Here is a 20,202-nt window from a genome sequence, read left to right on the forward strand (position 1 = left end):
AGGATGGGAATCGAGTCTGCTTATATACCCCAACTCTGCAGCCAGAGTGTCGCATGATCTGAGCAGATTGGCGCAAGTCATGTGCAAAGTCGCGTGGAAGGGCATTTGTATGCAACTGGCTTTGACGTGGTAAAGACCAAGCGATTTTGGCGGCTTTTTTGCATCTTGAGATAATGTTGCGCTCCATCAGCACCCACGAGTGCTCCAGCATTGCAGAGGTGGAATTGAGGTGATGGGATTTGGCACCCTCTCTCTTTCTCTCCGCTGCAAAAGTAAATTCGTTGTCGGGAACGAACGAGGACGGCCAGGCAGACCAACAGTAGTAACGATGATCCTGTACATCTTATCCTCGATTACTCACAGGCGGCAGTCGATTGACATACGCACACTTGCGGGAGTCGAGTCTGTTTATATACCTTTCTCCGTAGCCAGAGCGCCGCACGCCGTGACCAAGGACGCGAGCCAAGTCATCTGCATCAACCCCGGCCCCATGACCTGGAGTGCGCAAACCCGCTCGCGAGCTGTGTTTCTTCATCATACCACATCATGAAAGTCTGCCAGCACGACTCGGTGTTTTCCAACATCGGAAACCAGAATTTGAAATGATTTGAAAGGGCCAACGCGGCGCAGTTGGTTTGACGAAGAGGGAGCGGCGGAGGAGAGCTTGAGGGTGAGGACGGGGAGGGGATGGGGGTTTGCAGAGTGATGGTTGTGTTGATGCTGAAGCCCCTGTTTGGCCAGAGCCGGTGCTGTGTTGGGATGTTTGGGGAAGAACGGTGGGTTCAGGTTTTTATGTGGGAGGAGAAGGAGGGGAAGTCGCGCGCGGAAGAATGATCGAAAGGACATTTGCAGCACCTGATATCGGGATAGTCGGCAGCGGACTTTGCAATTGCGGTCGTGGCAGTGGTCCTTTGCTGTGTCGTGGTAATGTTGTTCATCAAAGTGTGACCGTTGGCAAAGGCCTTTGCAAACATGAGGTGGAAGCAGGTACGGGAGAAGAGAGACCGGCGGAGAGTTGGGAGTCATCCCTCTCCTTGGCGTCATCGTCAAGCTTTCTCTTCTTGGAGGGCGCGAGAGCAAAGCTTTTGGAGTCACGAGCTTCGAACCATGCTCGTGTGCCGCCGACTGACATGGCGGAGGAGGGTGCAGAGATAGCGTAGGTAGGCAGCAGTGACAGTTCCTGCTTGACTGGCAGCAACGACAAGAAGATGGACAGGCAGATCAAGATGTCATTCGGTCGAGTGAGCAAACGGGCAATGGACGTGCAAAGGCTGAAGAAGACGAGCGAGGATGAAAATACGCAGACGCAAGACTGGAACCTGTTTCGCAGATGAACAGGAACGACAAAATAGAGAAGGAAAGTCCAGTATCTTTCCATCCGTCTTGTTTTACATCGAGACCTTGATCGAGCGGTACAAAGGAGCGAGCGAGCGAGCGTCCCTGACAGCCTCTCCTCGTCCCACATCCTCGATCCTCTCCACTTCCGCCCCATACACCAAAAGATCGAATGGAAAGGAATGCGCCGCACCGCGCCGGGTATACCCAAGTCAACACCGCAGAAGAAGAAGAAACTCCATCCAAAACGTCGTATCCGCCGCAGCGCAAGTCCGGTTTCTTGCTTCGATCCAGCCAGCAGTGTCGCGCTAATTAGATGGTCGTAGATGGAAGAAAGGTGGATATTTACAAAAGTGCGAGGCGTGGCGGTTGTGCTCATTCTTGTCTCAGCGGTAAATCGCCCCGCCCGCCGCCGCTGAGGTGTTGGAATGCCTCGGTGCGGGGCGTCATGGCGGGGAGCTGTTGTTGTTGTTGTTGCTGCTGCTGATAATGCTCCTGTTGCTGCTGCTGTTCCTCCGGCGGAGGGTAATACGGACTCTTCATGGCAGCCGTCGAGCCGCCCGGGCTGACCGGCGGGTAGTACGACTGCGGCTGCGGCTGCTGCTGCTGCTGTTGCTGCTGCTGCGGATACGCATGCATCTCCCACTGCTGCTTACTCCAATCAACCTCGCCATCTTCCGTGTAGTGCACCGGACTCTGCGGGCCGCCGTAATGCGCCGCCCACTGGCCATACGGCGACGAGGGCGCGGCAACCAGACCACCGGCCGACAGCGGCGCGGCACCGGGGTAGCCAGGCGATCGTGGGAACTGGCCTTGCTGCGCCCAGTACTGCTCGACCGACATGTGGGAGGCTTCTTCGGCGTAGGCTTTGGCTTCGGCGTCGATCTCGGCCTGTAGCTTTGCGATGGCGGATTTGCGTTCGCGCTTTTCGGCTTGCTGTGCCTCGTAGTGCTCGCGTTGGGCCGTGGTGGGGATGAGCGAGTAGCAGGAGAGGAGGATGTAAACGCAGAAAAGGACGCTGTAGGGGTTATGTTGGTAAGCTGGCTTTGCTTTGGGAGCTACGCGAGAGGCGCATTGGTGGGGGACGTACAGGACGAGGACGGTCACGACGAAGCAGCTCTTGGCTTGCAAGCAGTATCCCTTGAGCGAGCTCGTGCTGGCAATGTCGCAGCTCTCCTTGATGTACCAGGGCAGTCCAGTTGATTGGCGCCGCGGGTCGAGCGTGTCGTGGCCGGTTTGTCCGTGGGCGCTGTACGAGTAGAGTGCCAGGAGGAAGCAGTGCACCACTAAAGACAGCATCGGATAAAATGTGTTGACGAAGAGCATGGTAGCTTTGCATATCAGGATAAAGGTTTGGAGGACAGAGATGACCAGGTTGAAGCTGGTGAGGCTAGCAATTGTCAGTCGCGTCGGCCTCTAAAAATGAAAGATACTGACTGTGAACTCCACACCAACGGCGTCTTGACGGGTTTGTAGTTCGCCATGGCGTACAGAATGACATTTGGCGCGCTATTGTAACCAAGATCCGCGCCCTCTTGCCAGAGTTTTGTCCGGTAGGTGTTGGGGTGAGCAATTCCAAATAACGTCAGAATGGCGACGACGAGCGGAAACTCAATTGCCATGAGGACAAACATGGTCTTTTTGGTACGCCAAGTAGGCGACACGAAAAGCTTCTTGGTCCGCCCAGAGGCAGATGCAAAGAAACCGCGAGCCATGACGAAAGATGGGGCCAAAGGGGACCGCGATGAAGGTCTTTACGCGCTCAGTCGCCTTAATGACGACGTCTGCCTAGGACTTGCCACGGGGACGAAGATGACTGCAGACGCAGCCAAGCAGCAGGGAGAGTAAGAGGCTTGCTTGAAGCAACAGGGTCAATTGGAGAGGAGCATGAAGATGGGCGCACAAAGGTGTATAGAGGCAGGAGTTGAGGAGTGGCAGAGGGAAGCAGGGCGTTTTGGCTTAATTCCCAGCGCGATAGGCTGTGGGTCAGCCGATGGCACGTTTTGACAATGCCGGAGAGATGCAGAAGTCACGTCGACGGGCCGGCCAGTCAAAGGCGTGCGGTGCGACGGTGAGCGGGAGAGGGGACCTCATCTCGTCTCTCGTTGGCTGAAGACGGCGGGGAGTGGGCGCTTAGGTGAGGGAGCTTTTCCAATGGGAGGGCTCAGCGGCAAGCGGCAGCAGGCGAAGGGCCGGGGAGTTCTCTGCCGCACAACCTCAGCGTTTAACAGACTGGCTTGGGTCATGATCGTCTTGGACGTCTGGAGTCGTGGAGTTGGACGAGAGGGAGTCTGTCGCTGACTCTGAGGTGAGCGATGAGGTAGGTGGCGCTAGCGATGAGGTTGGTCTAGCCTTGCTGCAACTGTCCTGTTTGGGCTTAGCGTGCATTTTGCAACTTTGAACGTCTTGAGAGCTTGAGATGCAAAAAAGCAAAAATCCAAATTGCACGCCAGCCCCGGCCTGGATCGATTGATGACGTACATCATTTTGCTCGCGAACCTCGTGCGAGCAAAGTGAGACCAAAAAATAGAAAATAAAAATTCGAAAAAAATTGGCCATTTGCCAGGGGTGAGGGAGGCCGCGAAGCTTGGGAGGGGGTGGGGTACAAGGAGAGCGCGGGGTCAGGCACCAGTTGTGTATGTTGCTCTTCACATCCAAACGAAAGACAAAGCCGTTGTCCATTCGGATTGCTGCGGAAGGATTAGGCCATGTCTTATCCATCTGCATCCAGCATGCATTCATGTCCAGTAAGATAATGCAACTGCTGGTGAACACAGCATGGTGAAGCTGTGACGTTGACTGAACTCAGCCTTTTGTATGCGATCGAGGTCGACTGCAAAGACGACGGAAAATTTTGAGCCTTGAATTCTCGTACCAAGAAATCCAGAGCCATGGCAGACATAGTGTTGTTGGTGGTTGGTACCTGAATGTTTCGACTGACGTTTGGCGACGATAGGGCTGGAGCTTTGTTCCCTGCGCGGCCAAATTTCTCCAGCTGTCCACCAGCCAACGTCATTCGGATCCTCTCCTCGGCGCCCCGGATTCCCTCGTTGTGGCTGCGAGCTTCATGACTCTCTCTGCCCCGCTCGTATTCTGAGCTCTCTCTTATTCAATTGCTCCCTCACCGCACCATTTCATGTCTTGAGACTCGTTTCTTGCTCCTCCACTGCTTCTTGACCCTCACCTAGCCATCCTGCTCCCGACCACCTGTCAAACGAATACATCACGGATCGCGCCAGTAGCTGCGAGATTCCTGCAACCCAGTTTCGATTCGATTTGTGCGACCTGTCCCGAAAAATGGCACACGATAACGGCGACCTGTATATGGGCTTCGACCTGTCCACCCAACAATGCAAATGTACGACCTGGATCATTTCAATTCCCACCAGCTCGCGGTGCTTCCTGTCCCCTCATGCTGTTGGAATCCTACAAAACTCAAAGCCCCTCCCGCAAAAGCCAAGGCTGACAACCCCTCCATTCAACAGGTCTCGTGGTCGCATCCAACCTGAAGCTGGTCTACTCCGCCACGGTCGATTTCGACGCCGATCTTTCCCACCACGGCATAACAAAAGGCGTCTTGACCAATCCCGCCGAACATGAGATATTTGCCCCGGTTGCCATGTGGCTAGAGGCCCTGGATCTGGTCCTGACGCGCCTGCAAAAGGATGGTCTGGATTTTGGAAGAGTCAAGGGCGTTTCGGGCGCCGGAATGCAGCATGGCACTGTCTTCTGGGGCCCCAAAGCGGAAGAGGTGCTTGGTCACATGGACGGGAGCAAAGGATTGGCGGAACAATTGGTTGGGAGAGATGAAAGTGGGAACTGGAAAGACGGGGCAGACCATGGCGTTTTTGCCCATGGAAACAGCCCCAATTGGCAGGATGCGAGCACGCAAAAGCAATGCGAAGAATTCGACAAATGTTTGGGTAGTCCGGAGAAATTGGCAGAGGTTACTGGCAGCAAAGCGCACCACGTAAGTTTGAAAACAATGGGATTTTGGTCAGCTGCTAATGGGCTCAACAGCGATTCAGCGGTCCTCAGATTATGCGGTTTCGCCAGAAATATCCAGAAAAGTACTCCCGAACCTCGCGGATATCATTGGTCTCATCTTTCCTAGCTTCCGTCTTCCTGGGCCGCGTTGCACCCATTGACATTGGCGATGTTTGTGGCATGAACCTGTGGGAAATCAAGACTGGCAAGTGGCATCATGAACTTCTGGCACTCTGCGCAGGAGGTCCAGATGGCGTCAAGTCCCTGTCAGATAAACTTGGCCCGGTTCCCGAAGATGGAGGTGCGGCGTTTGGACCAATTTCCTCCTACTTTGTCCAAAAGTATGGCTTTCACCGAAACTGTGCCGTGGTTCCTTCGACAGGAGACAATCTTTCCACCATCATTGCACTTCCTCTCCGCGAGGGCGATGCCATTGTAAGTTTAGGCACGAGCACGACGTTTCTCATGTCTACGCCGCAGTACAAGCCGGACCCGGCCTACCATTTTATGAACCACCCCACAACTGCCTCCCTATACATGTTTATGCTCTGCTACAAGAACGGCGGACTGGCGCGGGAACGAGTCCGCGATGCTCTCAACGCCCTCTCCAACGACAACTCGAAGACCTGGGATAATTTTAACACGACGGCGCTTGGTGATTCCGTTCTAGGCCAAGCAGACCCACACGATGCCTCTGCACCCATGAAGCTGGGACTCTTCTTCCCGCTCCCAGAAATCGTACCCAACGTCAAAGCTGGGACATGGCGCTTCCTCTACTCGCCCTCCAAAGTCACCTCCCCCACCTCCATCTCCGCCATCCAATCCGCCCTGACCCCCCTCGCCGACAACGACCCAGCATGGGGCGGGCCGACCACCGACGCGCGCGCCATTGTCGAATCGCAATTCCTCTCCCTGCGCCTCCGCAGCGCCAGTCTCGTCTCCGCACAGCACGACCCCAAGTCCAACGCCACGCTGCCCGCGCAGCCGCGCCGCGTGTACCTCGTCGGCGGCGGCAGCCAGAACAGCGCCATTGCCGACCTCTGCGGCCAGGTGCTCGGCGGCGCCGAGGGCATCTTCAAGCTCGACATTGGCGGCAACGCGTGCGCGCTGGGCGCGGCGTACAAGGCCGTGTGGGGCGTCGAGAGGCGCGTCTTTTCCGCGGGGCAGCAGTCCAACGCCAACGCCAACGTCGGCTTCGTCGACGGCGAGGCCAAGGCGCTTCCGCCGCCCCCGTCGGCTACGCAGAAGGAGGGTGAGGGCATTGAGACTTTTGAAGCGTTCATTGGCGCGCGGTGGGACGAGGGCAATTTTGTCACCCGCATTGCCGACGGTTATCGGCCGGGCGTCTTTGAGCGCTATGGCGACGCTGTCAAGGCGTTTGATGCGGTTGAGAAGTGGGTGTTGGCACACCGGAAGGAGGATGGCGCTGATGGAGCGAGCAAGGAGGGACGCGGTGAGATGGGGTCGGTGTTGTCGAGCAAGAGGGAGTGAGGTGGAGGAGGCGTAATGTGATGATGGTGGATTCGATACTGTAAGTTGTAGTTTGAACGATTGCAATGAGCGATGAACGTCATGCTAGCTGCTCGAGTACTTGCCGCTACATAGAGATAGAAATAGGCAACCGCAGTCCTTACTCCTCGCTGCACATAATCCTCCCGTGTTTGCAGCCGCTCGACCATCTTGTCCCGTCTGCTGGGCCCTCTTTTTCTTCTAGTTCCCTCATCTCACTCTTCCCACGACGTACTGGGGCTGCTCCCACCACCTCCTTGAAACGTCAAACAACGCCCATCACCCTTCCCCCCCCCCCCCCCCCCTCCCCTCCCCCACCCCCACACCATCTACATGAACCTGTCAACACAATCCTCTATCATCAACCACCAAAACCAAAATCCACCGTGGTGCAGTGGTAGCCCGCCAGGCTGCTCGCTTCCGTCGTCTTGCCGCATGACTTACGAGCATGCCGCCCGTTACTGACGCACGGCGATGTGGCGCGTTGCTTGACACGTTGGTATCTACCTGTCTGGAGACCCGAGTTCAATTCTTGGCGGTGGAATGAGTGGTTTTTGTTTTATTTTGGGGTGGGTGAGGTGAGAGGGAGTCAGGTGGTTGAGGATAGAGTGGGATCGAGGGGGGAAAATAGTGGGTGCGGTTGGTGTTTTGCTCCTGTAGGTGGGTGGTTGACTTTTGGACCTTAAGGATAGGGGGAGCGGCAGTGCGGAGATTGAAAGAGACCGAGAGACAACTCTGGAGCATCTTCGATTGTGGCGAAGAGCTGAAAAGGTCAAGTATGTATATGTCAAGCCCGACGACCTCAGTGAAAAGAAATCGTCGCAGGGGTCGGCGCACCTACTACCCCAGCAGCCACCTTCACTCCCTCTACATCCTCCTGCAGGAGACAACCAACTTCGCCAGTCGCCAGTCGCCAGTCGCCACCAGATTCGCGGTAGTTGTCCTTGTTTCACTCTATCCCACTCTTCAGTCCACGCGTCGCGCGTAAGGGTAGTATAAAGTTTGCACTTTCCCCCCTCGCCGCCCAATAATCACCATTTCTCTCCTCTTCTCTTCTACCTCCCCATCCCCCCTCCACTCCTGCTCCCCTCCACCACTCCCGAAACCCAACACACCCACCAAACTCATCTATCATAGTGCAAAGGCAGCACACCAGCCCGCACATGGAAACCGTGGCCGCCACAACCCACACTGTCATGCCATCTCTAGCATTTTCTTTCTAAAGTCTCTGCTCCGCAACAACAAAGCAGTCCTTTGATGGTAAGAAGCGAGGACTAGATGGAGGAGGCGCGATTCGCGCGGCACAGATTGCTGGACAGTGGTTGGCTGGAGAGATTCGAGTTCGATTCTCGACGATGGATGGGAATTGGGGAAGGGGGGAGGGCTTTGAGTGGGTGAGGTGGGAGACGTTAGGGGAAAGGGTGGTAAGGGGGAGGGGGGTCGATAGGGCTTTGCTCGCCCAATCTACAGTCCTTCTTCAGCATCACCTATCCTCACCTCATGCCATCTCAACTCAACTCAAAAGTTCCCAACTAATCCAAACCAAGCCCAAGCCGAAACAAAAAAGGCAAACTCCACCGCCGAGAATCGAACTCGGGTCTCCAGACAGGGATGTACCCCAACGTGTCAAGCAACGCGCCCGTCGTCCCTGTGTATGGTATGGTATGGTATAGCAACGACAGGCGGCATGCTCGTAAGTCATGCGGCGAGACAACGAAGTGAGCAGTCTGACGGGCTACCACTGCACCACGGTGGATCCGGGTTTGGTGGATGATGGGGTGCTATGAGGGGGTTATATGGGGATAGTTGGAGAGGAGGGAGGGGGGGCCAACAGACGACAGGGGAAGAAGGTTGCTTTGTGGCATGCTCATAAGACATGCTGCAAGACACTGAAGCGAGCAGTCTGACGAGCTACCACTGCACCATGGTGGATCTAGGTTTGGTGGATGAGGGCTACTGTGAGGGGGTTAAATGAGGATAGTTGGAGAGGGGGAAGGGAGGGTAAACAGACGGAAGTGGGAAGGGGTTGCTTTGTGGGATTATCGGGCAAGTGAGTCTAGGTCGAGCGTCAAGGTTTATGGGAGGCGTTTCTCGTCTTGCTTTCTGCTTCTCGCACCATCTATCGGCACGGTTGAAGTGCCTCCAAGCACACTGTACGACCCGGCTCATCATGCCTGGTCAGCAAGTGCAGCTCAGTCCCCCTCACTGTGAATGAATTGAGGTTTCGCCGTGTCTGCCATGCTAACGACTGATGAAGCAAAATTTCAAGAAAACCACAGCGTCCAAGGAAGCTGGTTCATAACTTTGCGATGTCTGCATACTGACTGAGACTACGCCTGCCAAATTCCGGTGTCATGCGGTCGACGGTAGTTCTATCGCGTCCTTTCCAAGCTAGAGAAATACAGGCAGCACTCCATTTCTTCACTCGCTCGATAAGACGCACAAGCTCGATTCTTAGACATGAGCGCGTGTCGATGCTTTGGGTCAGGCAGATTGACTCTTGAGATCTTGGTTGATCAGTAGCCATATTTGGTGTCAATGGTATTGGGGTATCGAGGGTAATGATTGCGCGGTGATCTGCAAAAGATGAATGATGAAAAAGATCAGACATGCCAGATCGGGCTTGTCGTGGGCCAAGATTGCTATTGTCAGTGTTCAAAAAAAAAAAAAAAAAAAAAAATTCCTCGTACGCGGCAAGAAAAGGCAACGAATCTGAAGCAAAGACGGCGACCAGTGAAGAGGCAGCCTTTGGAATGCTTGCAGCGAGCGAAGCCGCAACCACCGCAGTGCCAACACCGGACGAGCTCGCCGCAAGAGTAGAAATGATTTGGCAGCTTAGTGAGAAAACGAGCCTGTCCAGTTCTCGCTTTTCGGTCTCGGATTTCGCATTCGTTTGCGTCTCTGGCTCAAGACTTCTCAATACCTGCCTATCGGTGCCTAATTCTGCTGCCAAACTGGGACGCGCTGATCCTCAACAGCCTCTTCGGAGAGCCTCACCGTCCTCTTCGACAACAGCCACCTTTCAACCACCACGGACCACGGTGTTGAGTCCCTGTGGCAATTCCATGCCGCCGGTCCGGCAGCTTGCGCGAGCCGTACCGAGCCTGGAGATCAATTGGATGACGATGTGCGATCGCCGGGCCGGATGGCGGACTATTCGATAACCGAATGTCTTCCAGGGGCGCGCGAGCGAGCGGACTCCGATATGGGCAATCAGGAGAAGACCAAAGACGAAGATCGTGCTGGTGGCGGTGGTGATGGTGGTGTGATGTGGACTTGCTGCTACTGCTGCACAGGGAGGGAGCAGCGCCGAAAGTAGATGTTGTGGTTTCTCCGCGGACGAGAGAGCGTCCTGTATGTGCGGGCGGGCTGAACTATCCACCTGCCTGGCCCGAGAGGCGGGATGCTTACCAGAGACAGGAGAGTGGCGGACGACGGCAACAACAAGTTCGGTCCACCCGACTTTTTCTGCAAGTTCTGTGCCTAAAGCAGCGTCTGAAGGGGGCGGCGCGAGGATGAAAAAGCTCATGCTCGGACTTACGACACGCGCGAGAGGTGGGTAGGTGGAGATGGGGCTCCGCCTGGTCCACGTTCAAAACATGCAAACAGAGTCTGGACTTTTGGACTTTGAACCAGGTCTCCACGTGCCATAGTAGCGAGGGAGGGGAGGGGCACGGGGGAGCTGAATTGGGCTGGCGGGCCGCCTGATGACGGTATTCTCTTCACCATGGGGTTCGTCTAAAGTCCATCTTTAGAAAGGTTGCATCCCAATAGAATCTGTGATGGCGTGACCCATCGGTCGGGTAAGGGAAAAGTGCAGTAAAGATCAGCTCCCTTCATTGAGTGCGAGACAACCGCGCACGCTTTCGAAGGTACTGGCGTCTAACTGCGTTAGCGCAGGGGCGCAAAGTGGAGAGTTGGAATTTTGCAGACATGGCGTCTCCTTCAGGGAAATTCGACCTCAGCTGTAAATATGCGTCGCTTCTCTTGGCCAATGAAGAGATGGCGTAATCATCTCCGCACTGTTGGACGGCAGGGAGCTGCTTCACCGCTGCGACCCACCATGTGTTTTTGCTCTCCGGTAAATAAAACCAAAACAGTCTGAGCTGATTTTGGTCAAGCTATCATGGATGCAGCCAAAGTCCTGAGATGCAGACAAAATCTGTTGGTTGAGAAATATGTTGTTGGCGCGGAGATAGGTCCAAATGCTCGTACTTGGAAAGCTCGTTGCAAACCTGCAGCAGACGGAGAGCACTGAGACACATCCGCGCATTGCAGAGGACCAGTGGCTGAAAGCAACGCCTGGATGCGAAAATTTGTCTTGTTTGTGGAGTTTTGCATGAGCCTTTGGATCGCCTTTCGATACAGCTGGTAGATGGGGGAGGCCACTGGAGTCCACTTATAGCTGATGGTTCCCTAGTTTGGCAACGTCCATTTGCTGAATAGGATAGATTGACAAGGGCATGGTCAGGATATTCTTTTCCTTTGTCCTATCAGGGCCGTGGGCGAATTGCAAAAAACGCCACGCCTTTTAATCTTGCGGGAGCGGGAAAACGGACGGGCCGCTTACGGGCAAGGGCGAGGGCGATGCGTGGCGATCGCAGCGGCCAGCAGAATGGCTCGTTGGTCCGGTCGAGTCGAGTCGGGGAGGGAGAGCAAACTGCTGACTGCGCGAATGAAACAGCGACAGCGCGTGGAGCGACCATATGGGGAAGGTCATTTTTAGAGGTTGGGTCGAATCGGGATAAGCGCGTCGGAGTTGATGATTCTAGGGATTGGGCGTTCGGCTCACCCGTCGACGGCCTGATCCTGCCGCATCAACGTCACAGAATCAAGCCCCAAGCGTGGATTGCGATGATGATGGGCAGCAAAATAGAAACAACGGCCCGGAGCAGTGGGAAGAAACAGGAGCGATAGAGAGAGGGGACGACAACGGAAGACAGGGCTGAAGATGGGCCGCAGACGCAGTTCGTCTCAAAAGGCGTACCTTCCCAAGTGGTGCAGAGCCCCGCGCCGACCCAAACAACGTCACGGTGTGTAGTAGCGACTGTGCCACATGGCATTGATTGCTGACTTGTATCCATACTCGGGCTGGGGCCGGATGGTCGGTCGGATGCCATTGTCGTGCTCGATCAAACACGTCTCACCGATGGCGCCGTGGCATACGAAGCCAAGGGGCGCGCTCAGAGGCCACCAGCCACATCGTATGAGCATGAGACGGGAGCGAATTTGATGTTGGTGGAGGTGGTGAGAAAAGTTCGTCATGAAGGTGTTGCGGGCGTTGACCCTGTCGGGTCGCAGCAGCGGTTGGCCTTGGAGTGACGGCCTGCCTGACTCCGCCGCGATGGGTCCTTGGTCAGAGAGTCTCCCATGCTACCGGGCGCTGGGCTCTGGGCTCCCGCCGGGCAGCGCAGCGCAGCGCAGCGCACCCGCAGGCCGCGGAAATGGAACGCCAGACGTCGCGACAGAAACAAACACTTTCTCTCAATGGTGGTGCGACGGCAAAAGTCTTCTTTTGGCATCGGAACGTTGGCTGCAAGGGCGAGCAAGTGGACAGGAGTGGGATACAGCTCCGACGGCGCAGACGATGAACAGAGAAGAGAGGGTTTAGGCACGGGTGGTGGGCCGCCTCCGCGTGCAGCAATCGGTCGGTTGTTGTGGTTGTGCTGTGGTGGAGAGGAGGGACAGACAGGGAGCGCATGGCAGGGAACAGGGCCCCAGCAAAACTAGTGCCGCGCGCTGTCTTCGTCCCGGCGCTGTGGTCTTCTTAAATGCCCCCGGCTGCCCACCCGCCCGCGACCTGACCACCACCATCACCCACGTTCGGATCCCATTTAGGAGCACCGCCCTCCGACTACACTTGCCCCTCGTCGACCCGCGACGCTCCTACAACATCGATATACCGCATGAATTGACTCGCCATCCGTTATCCCACTCCTACTCGCCTCTCACCATGAGCTCCTCCGCCAAGGAACCCAAATCCGAGGCCTTGCAAGACCGCAGACAGAGCATTGGAAAATACGTCAAGAGACTACGCACCGTCCTCAAGAAGAATCCCTCCAAGGACTCGTCTGCCGCTTCAGACTCCAAAGCCCCAGCTCCCGCCATCACCAGGCAAGTCCTCAGCCCGCTCGACTGGCCAAGACATGTTGCTGACGCCGTTCAAAAATCAGCCCACCCGAGACAAAGCCCGCCGAATCCAAGCCCGTCTCCTCCACCGTCGGTCAGACTTCTTATCCTCGCAATGCTGCTCAGCAGGAGCGTGCTCGCGCCCTCTTTGCCAAGTACGGCCTGACTCTCGAGGCCCACGAATGGATCACCACGGGCATCTCCCACGAAAACGTTCAGCGTGTTGAGAAGCCAATCCGTATGCGTGTTCACCGTACCTGCCACCGCTGCCAGACCACCTTCGGTCCGGACCGTGTTTGCCAAAAGTGCGAGCACACGCGTTGCAAAAAGTGCCCCCGCTACCCAGCCAAGAAGGACGACAAGTCCAAGGGCAAGGCCAGGGCCGGCGAGCCCGCTGCCGCCCCAGTCGTCCTGGCTCCTCAGCAGAGTACTCCCAGGATTGGCTCGAGGCCTACCAAAAAGGGTGAATATCTGACCATGAAGAGCCGCACCGGCGGTCCCGACCTCGAGCGCCGTCCTCCCAAGCAGCGTGTCCGCCGCACGTGCCACAAGTGCGACGCCCTTTTTATTCCTCCTACGGCCACTTCTTGTTCCAGCTGCTCGCATGTCCGCTGTGCCAAATGCCCTCGTGATCCAGCCAAGAAGAAGAAGTGGCCCGACGGATACCCCGGGGACGCTCCAGCTTCCGACTCTGAGACAGAAGCCGAGATGGTCAAGAGGCCGGACCGTACGTGGAGGAAGCCGCGTCAACGGGTGCGCTGGACGTGTGAAAACTGCTCAACTTTATTCATGGAAAAGTCCAAGTCCTGCTCCAATTGTGGGCACGACCGCTGCCTGAACTGCCCTCGAGTTCCGTATGTTTCCAAGTCAAAACTAGTCAGGAGCGATGCTAATTGCGTACACACAGAGCCAAAAAGGCCAGGAAGGAACATGACCCCGCAGTTCTGAAATCCGTCGAAGAAAAGCTCTCGCGCTTCAAGGTCAACGAACCTATTTCCGACACGGAAACCGCACCCGACCTTTAACTCGAACCGCCGTTGTGTACTTGAGCTTTGTCTCGGACTTGACTCAGTCAATTGTCCATGCGTGACCGATCCAACCAATGCTTTATCCTGGATGAAATTTTGGCAATGATTACCACTGGCGAAGGAGACGGTTGTGGCATTGTTGACGAGGGGCGCAAGCAGCGAGGAATGAACAGCAAGCAGTGCTCTTTGCAGTGGACGGACACCAATTTCTTTCGATTCGCCTCTTACGGACAAGACTAGAACAACCAATTTCATCGACGGGAAGCCGGCGGTCGCATGGCAACCACCCAAGTTGCGTGCGTGCCTGCTCGCTCACGTCTTTTGCCCTGGAACCGACTGTCCGCGTCAAGCAGCGGAGTTTTTGCAGCCGCACATGTGAATAATGCAAACCTAGCCTCGCACCCCAGCGCCGTTAGTTGGCCCGGAAAATGCCGCTGGAAGAGTCCGTTCGGTCCCTCGCATGGATGGGCATTCCAAGCCAAGAAAGGTACTTTGCGGACTGAATGCCAATGCCGCGAACCTAGCGCAAACTCATTTTCTCACGCTACATGGCCTGATTGACGGACTGACTGGCTTGACCTTCCCTCGCTACATACCCCCAGATTGATCGGATCATAGCGCCCTTGCTCTCCTTTCTTTCGCCAATTCCTTGCCGAACTCCCCGGCCAACCGAGAGGGGTTCTTTATGCAACGCGACGTAATCGACTGGCAAACAAGTCTATCCCGTCTGCTCAGGCTCGACTGTGCCTGGCGTGACTATCCAAAAGCGCAAAACTTCGGTCTACCTTGAAGAGAGCGAAACAGGCACGTACCTGCAGGTCACTTGGTTGCATGTAGCCAATCTCGCATTTCCTCCAGCAGACGGATTCGTGGAGTGACCATCAGATAAGCTCCAGACCACCAACCAGACGAACAGGCAGCCCGCCAGCGCGAACCACTAGCTTGTGTAAGGTGAAGTGATGCGATGCGATTGCATGATGATGGCACGAATGGCTGATGTTGGCCCTGCGGCATATGAGTGCTCCCACAAACCACGGCCAACATGGGCAAATTGGAGAGGACTACGACTCGGATTGGATCATGTTTCCCAGTGGTTGGTTGGGGCTAGATGGGAGCCCCGAGGCGGCGTCCCCGTGCCGCCAGCCATGCGACGCCACGCCGGCGCCACGTGGCTGCTGGCTGACTGAGAGCACCGAGTGGGATGCGTGCGAGGCAGGTTTACCCGGGGGGACCAACTGAATTGGATCGAGTGTCTACCAGCGCTGTGGTGCAGGCCTGGATTACAGCGACGGGCTTGGAAATCTTCTGCCTCGAGAGCTGAGGGGTGAAGAATGGTTTCCCACCGCAGTTGACCGGTGGACGAGCTCCTATTCGTCCGAAGAGCGGCTCCACGAGACGACGACACGGGCATGACGAGCTGAAAAGACGCGCCGAACGAATGAGTGGATGACAGATGCAACCAGCGTGCCGGCTCACTCGCGCTCCCGCGCAGTCAGCACTTGAAGGAATATGTACCGACGGACTAGACTGAAGAACAAGAAGAAGCAACAAGACGACAATGAATACGATGGACGCATCCGACCTCCTCGACGCGCCACCGGACGAGAATCTTTGATGTGTGCCAGTCCCAAAAATTCATCCACTGCCCAACAGCGACGCAGAAGCGCGTTGAAATCACCACTCGACGCCAATCAGGAGCGGAAATCGGCAACGCAGCTGGCTGGCGGCGTGAGCAGCAGGAAGCAGTGACGGCGGGCAAAAAAGAACAAACAGGTGCTCCATCACAGCGGAGGAAAAAGCATCATGACCGACGGCCCCCAACCCTGGTGCGTGGGTGGCTTGCTTCACGACCAGCGTCCCGCAGTACGGGAGCCGGGGCGGCGCTCTCGTTTGTTTGGTTGGTTCAGGGCCAGCGGGCGACTGACTGGAAACTGTGGTTTTGGATTTGCTTTTTCCCGGGAACCCGTCCGTCGACGACGAGACGAGCGGGCGGGCAGACGCCAGGACGCGCGGTGTGAGATTGGCGGACTTAAGCACTCTCCTTTCGCTTCTCCCTCTCTTTGTGGTTCTCATCTATCGCTGTCGTCGGCGTCCAGATACTTGGGACTACGTCTATCTTGTCGGTACCTAGATCTGGAGCTGGTTGGTCCCATTTTGACGGCGACGTCAGCCGCCGGGCGGGCGGTCGCTGGGTTCTGCTACCGCGGGCTGGGCTGGGCTGACCTCGCGTGGTGGCCTGGGATGATGGCATTCGGGGAGCCCTTTTTCTCATTGGGCCAACGGCTCATGTTTGATTTTTTTTCGGTTTTTGCTGCATTTTCCCAACTCTATTCAAGGTTGCGGATGCGGACGCGCACGGGCGCCTTGTGTCGTCGTCTGTTGACGGGCATTCATCATTCCATGCTCCATTGCGACACCAAATCCTTCAACCTCGCTCATGAGAGATTCTCGCAAAACAGGACTTCTGGCCGCGACTGCTCCTCCTCCTCACCGCACTTAGACACGCCCATGTCTCTCCCCTTGTCTCTTCACTTCACCGCCACCTCGATTACGACTATGCGAGACGTCTCACAGCAGCCACCCATCCATGCCCCATGCACTGGCCACCTACGCCGGCAGAAAGTGTGCCCGTCTGTCCAGCAGGCTCAGCAATATACTCGACACTCCCGTTGCCAGCCCAAGAAACCTCGCCCTTCGCCGCTGCCGTCCGCGTGTCCGCAGCCCGCCTCTCTGTATGCCCTGGCTGGGTTGTCTTGTCTCCCCGCCCAAGCGTTTGAACAGCAGCCAAGCCAGAAAACATGAGAAAAGCGTTTCGTCGTTGCTCAATCCATCCCTGCGTTAGGCCTGCGGCGGCACACAACAACATGATGCGTGCGAGGTCCATGACGCTGACCAACCTGGACACAACAACGCTTTTCGCTGCACACCCAGCCGCTGCCCTTCCTTGCTGAGCAAGTTCGCACGGCAAGCACTCTGTACGAGCAATAATGCTCATACGCTATGGCGCACCGCAGCTCCGTCCTCTCATCCAGCACCAAGCAAGCCATCGCAGACGCGGACGCCACCGTCGTTCTCAACGGTTGGTCAAAGAAACCTGACTTGCTGGCGGTGGCGACGCAACCGCATGTGGAGAGCCTCAAAACGGCCGCTCGCTCGCTTGCCGGAAGCCGATGCTGGGACGAACAGGATAGGAAAAGACAGGACAGGCGTGCACATGGATCCGCATGCGCGTTTCTTACCCCACACAGTACGAATAGGCGAGGTGGCGTTCTCCCGGCCGGCGTCAAAGCAAGCAAGCGAGAAACCTACCTAACGTTGCTGCTTCCTGCCAACGGGGGCCCTGGACGTTGGTCCTGGAAAGGACATGGGCATGGTTGGGGTCAGAATAATCGATGGGGCTTGTCCTGCCACCACGCCGATGAGCGGACGGACGTGCCGTGCATGCAGCACAGCAGCAGCAGCAGCAGCAGAGCCGCCGCCGCCGGAGCAGTGCTTGATGTGTATCTGACGACTCATATACGCGCAGACAAACCCTCGACGTACATGAGAGTTGTACGTCGTCCGGATAACAGCCGCCACCGCGCTGGCGCCGGCCGATACAGGACGCAGCAAGGCCATCTGGACCCGCCCATCTGGGTAAGACGACCGACGCGGCGGCGCGATGCGAGATGCCAATGGTGGTCAAAAGAGAGTCAGCAGCAACACCGCACGGAGGCACGCTGACACGACGACTCCGCCAAACCATACGGACACACAGGCCCCAAAACCAACTTGGCGGGCTTCCCTCTGCTGCGGCTCCTGAATCTGATCGAGATCCGAACTCGAACATCTACGTGTCCGAGCTTTTGCGTGTTGCTGTCCCGAGAGATTCGAATTCTGCTTACGGCCCCCTCATGGCGGGTCGAGGTGCACCGGAGACGCGTTGGAGAGTCGTGGCCTTTGGTTTGCTCCTTGTGCGACGGGGATCCTGCAATGAGAGCGAGTTGTGATTGCCGACAGCAAACACGCACCGAGCGTCTCACGACTGCTATAATAGCTACTTGTGGAGGTGCTTGGGACTGCCTCCTCACGTATGTACGAGAAGGTGTAGCGTGAACAATACGTTTGTACACAAAATCCCCCGACACGACGACGGGCCTTGCACATACACGTCTACATCACATCGCATTCACAGGCAACAAACGGCAAAGACTCAAGAACCCCTGAACCAAACGACCAACCTACCTACCTCCATCTGCCGTCACCCGCTCCACTGCATCCAATACCTCCACACACACATAACTCCCCATCCTCTCCCATCTCGTCCCCACTTAAACGCGCTCCTCATTCCTGCATCCAGCCCTCCCTACTGCACGGCAACCACCGACCCTGGCTGTTGTTTTCTTTTGCTTTTTCCTCCATCGCCCCCTATCACCACTCCAATTCCCTCCCCTGGCCCTCCGGCAGCGGAGCTGAGCTGAACCGCACCGAACCGCCGAACCGGCCGGAGAATAGGGACGCGGCGTGCATCCGCGCGTGCAGCTGTCCACACATGCATGGCAACAGCCGCGGCAGCGGCAATATGGACATGTGGGGCTGTTACTCTAGAGGGGTAAGGGGTAGTAAGGTAGGGCACGGCAAGTAGTACGTATGTATGTATGTCTACATGCAAAAATACATCCACTGCATGGTCGAACAACTGCCGAGGTAAGTATGTGGCGAGTCGCGGCAGTTGTGTGTGCGGCGATGCGTAGGCAAATGCCGTCGAGGAGTCGTTACACTGGATGAAGGCTCTGCGCTTCTTACTCCTCCGTTTGCTTGGTCACGGTCTCCTCTGATTAGCTGGTTGGTCGACGTGTTTGTGTGCCGCGAAAAATAGAAGAGGCCGGCAAGGTTGAGTGTGGAAGGGCGGTGTTGCTAACATAGGTATTGTGAGTCTTTGCCGGGGGACTATTTTTCTCAATTACCCGCCGCCGGTTTACTACGTCTGCCTCTCTTCCTACCAGCAGAGCTCGGCCATGCAACTGGCAACCACCAAACCAAGACAGCAGCGGGATTCCTTCTAGGAGCAGGACATGAGGAAGAACTCGCTACCTACGCATACGCCGTCGCTCGTCATGCCAATTCCAACAGGTGGGAGGAGTTGCGCAAAGGCAATTGAAATCATTCTTCACTCCTCAGCCGATAACGCCGTGCAAAGGCAGAAAGAGCAGGGGAACAAGCACAAGCCCAAGTGTGCCGCGGTGTACATTTTGCATCTGTTGACAAGTACGACGCACAATAAATAGGGCAGGTGCCACCACCCGTTAGTGTACTCGTTGCAATTTTTCAATTTAAAAGAATCGACTGAGTCGAATGTGCCACCACGAGACGTGCTTCTTGTTGCACAAATTCTCTGTGTGATCACACTTCTCGGCCTGCCTGAAGAGCGGGAGGGAAAAAAGCGGTCGATCTACTCAGACGGAGGAGTCTCGCTCCCTTCAGCAGTGGTGGTGGTGCTAAAGGCGCGACTTCCGCAACGCACACTGACGGACTTCTCGTGCCACCTCTGTATTGCTCGGAAAGACCCGACGGATAACTAACAGGACAAAGTACATGTAGTGATGCGAGAAACATAACGCAATTTTGCCACCTGTTCCTTTGCGTTGCCATCGCCATCACCAACAGAGAGTCAGATTGCGTTGAGGAGTGCTTTGATTGCGTTGCGATTTCTAGGTCTTCCAAATTTCGGAAGTTCCATGTCAGATAGGTGCCACTTCCCCCACACGGAAAGTGAAGGCAGGCAAGGAAGAGTTCCTTGAGGTTCTCGCAGGCGTTCAAATGACAAGCTATTTCCTAGCTCATGGTAAGTGTGCCATGAATCTTTGAAACTTGAAAGATCTGCGTTGGATGCAAGCCGTGTGTCTGGATGAGTTGGATTTTTCGATCGTTTCTGCTTTACCACCCGCGACTCAGTCCTCGCACGAGGACAGAGAGAGATGGATGTGTTTGGATGTATACAGAGCAGTCTGCTTACTGTGGCTATATTTACAATATACAGTTCCCTCTTCTTTGCTTCCAACTTACATGATGGTCAAGTACAGCCGATGACATCCTCCTCCACGTCACAGGCAGAATGTAGAAAGGATAGGAGAGGAAACTAAAGACGCCCGAAATTTTTTTTTCTTTGAGCAGCTTTCATGCCACCCAAAACTCCAAAAACACCGGGAAATGCTACATCTGGGGATCCGCCACT

General features: G+C 56.0%; 7 protein-coding genes across 7 annotated transcripts; 4 read left to right on the top strand and 3 right to left on the bottom strand.

The window, feature by feature from the left end:
* Positions 1–364: 364 nt before the first annotated feature.
* BKA78DRAFT_139586 (uncharacterized protein) lies at positions 365–1,185 on the bottom strand. The gene has a single exon (XM_066882733.1). The coding sequence runs from the start codon at positions 1,042–1,044 to the stop codon at positions 535–537; it is 510 nt and encodes a 169-aa protein (XP_066744592.1). The 5' UTR covers positions 1,045–1,185; the 3' UTR covers positions 365–534.
* A 493-nt stretch (positions 1,186–1,678) lies between these two features.
* BKA78DRAFT_139579 (uncharacterized protein) lies at positions 1,679–3,356 on the bottom strand. The gene is made up of 2 exons (XM_066882732.1): positions 2,773–3,356; positions 1,679–2,725 (listed from the first exon to the last, which is right to left on the bottom strand). The coding sequence occupies exons 1-2, from the start codon at positions 3,048–3,050 to the stop codon at positions 1,711–1,713; spliced, it is 1,293 nt and encodes a 430-aa protein (XP_066744593.1). The 5' UTR covers positions 3,051–3,356; the 3' UTR covers positions 1,679–1,710.
* Positions 3,357–4,632: 1,276 nt separating this feature from the next.
* On the top strand, positions 4,633–6,813 carry BKA78DRAFT_353008 (xylulose kinase; the record flags this gene model as incomplete). The annotated part of the gene is made up of 3 exons (XM_066891465.1): positions 4,633–4,693; positions 4,821–5,305; positions 5,356–6,813. The coding sequence occupies 3 exons, from the start codon at positions 4,633–4,635 to the stop codon at positions 6,811–6,813; spliced, it is 2,004 nt and encodes a 667-aa protein (XP_066744594.1).
* Positions 6,814–9,704: 2,891 nt separating this feature from the next.
* Positions 9,705–10,502, bottom strand: BKA78DRAFT_139660 (uncharacterized protein). The gene is made up of 2 exons (XM_066882736.1): positions 9,829–10,502; positions 9,705–9,732 (listed from the first exon to the last, which is right to left on the bottom strand). The coding sequence occupies exon 1, from the start codon at positions 10,358–10,360 to the stop codon at positions 9,854–9,856; it is 507 nt and encodes a 168-aa protein (XP_066744595.1). The 5' UTR covers positions 10,361–10,502; the 3' UTR covers positions 9,705–9,732; positions 9,829–9,853.
* Positions 10,503–12,784: 2,282 nt separating this feature from the next.
* On the top strand, positions 12,785–13,985 carry BKA78DRAFT_331613 (uncharacterized protein; the record flags this gene model as incomplete). Its single annotated transcript, XM_066889893.1, has 3 exons — positions 12,785–13,054; positions 13,087–13,814; positions 13,868–13,985. 3 exons carry the CDS (start codon positions 12,785–12,787, stop codon positions 13,983–13,985), a joined length of 1,116 nt encoding a protein of 371 aa, XP_066744596.1.
* A 1,610-nt stretch (positions 13,986–15,595) lies between these two features.
* Positions 15,596–16,889, top strand: BKA78DRAFT_139611 (uncharacterized protein). The gene has a single exon (XM_066882734.1). It carries the CDS (start codon positions 15,792–15,794, stop codon positions 16,788–16,790), a length of 999 nt encoding a protein of 332 aa, XP_066744597.1. The 5' UTR covers positions 15,596–15,791; the 3' UTR covers positions 16,791–16,889.
* On the top strand, positions 16,890–18,055 carry BKA78DRAFT_139612 (uncharacterized protein). The gene has a single exon (XM_066882735.1). It carries the CDS (start codon positions 16,989–16,991, stop codon positions 17,709–17,711), a length of 723 nt encoding a protein of 240 aa, XP_066744598.1. The 5' UTR covers positions 16,890–16,988; the 3' UTR covers positions 17,712–18,055.
* The last annotated feature ends 2,147 nt before the right edge of the window (positions 18,056–20,202 follow it).

This window comes from Phyllosticta capitalensis (assembly GCF_038381095.1).
Source record: "Phyllosticta capitalensis strain CBS 128856 chromosome Unknown BKA78scaffold_5, whole genome shotgun sequence".
Classification (NCBI taxonomy): Eukaryota; Fungi; Ascomycota; class Dothideomycetes; order Botryosphaeriales; family Phyllostictaceae; genus Phyllosticta; species Phyllosticta capitalensis.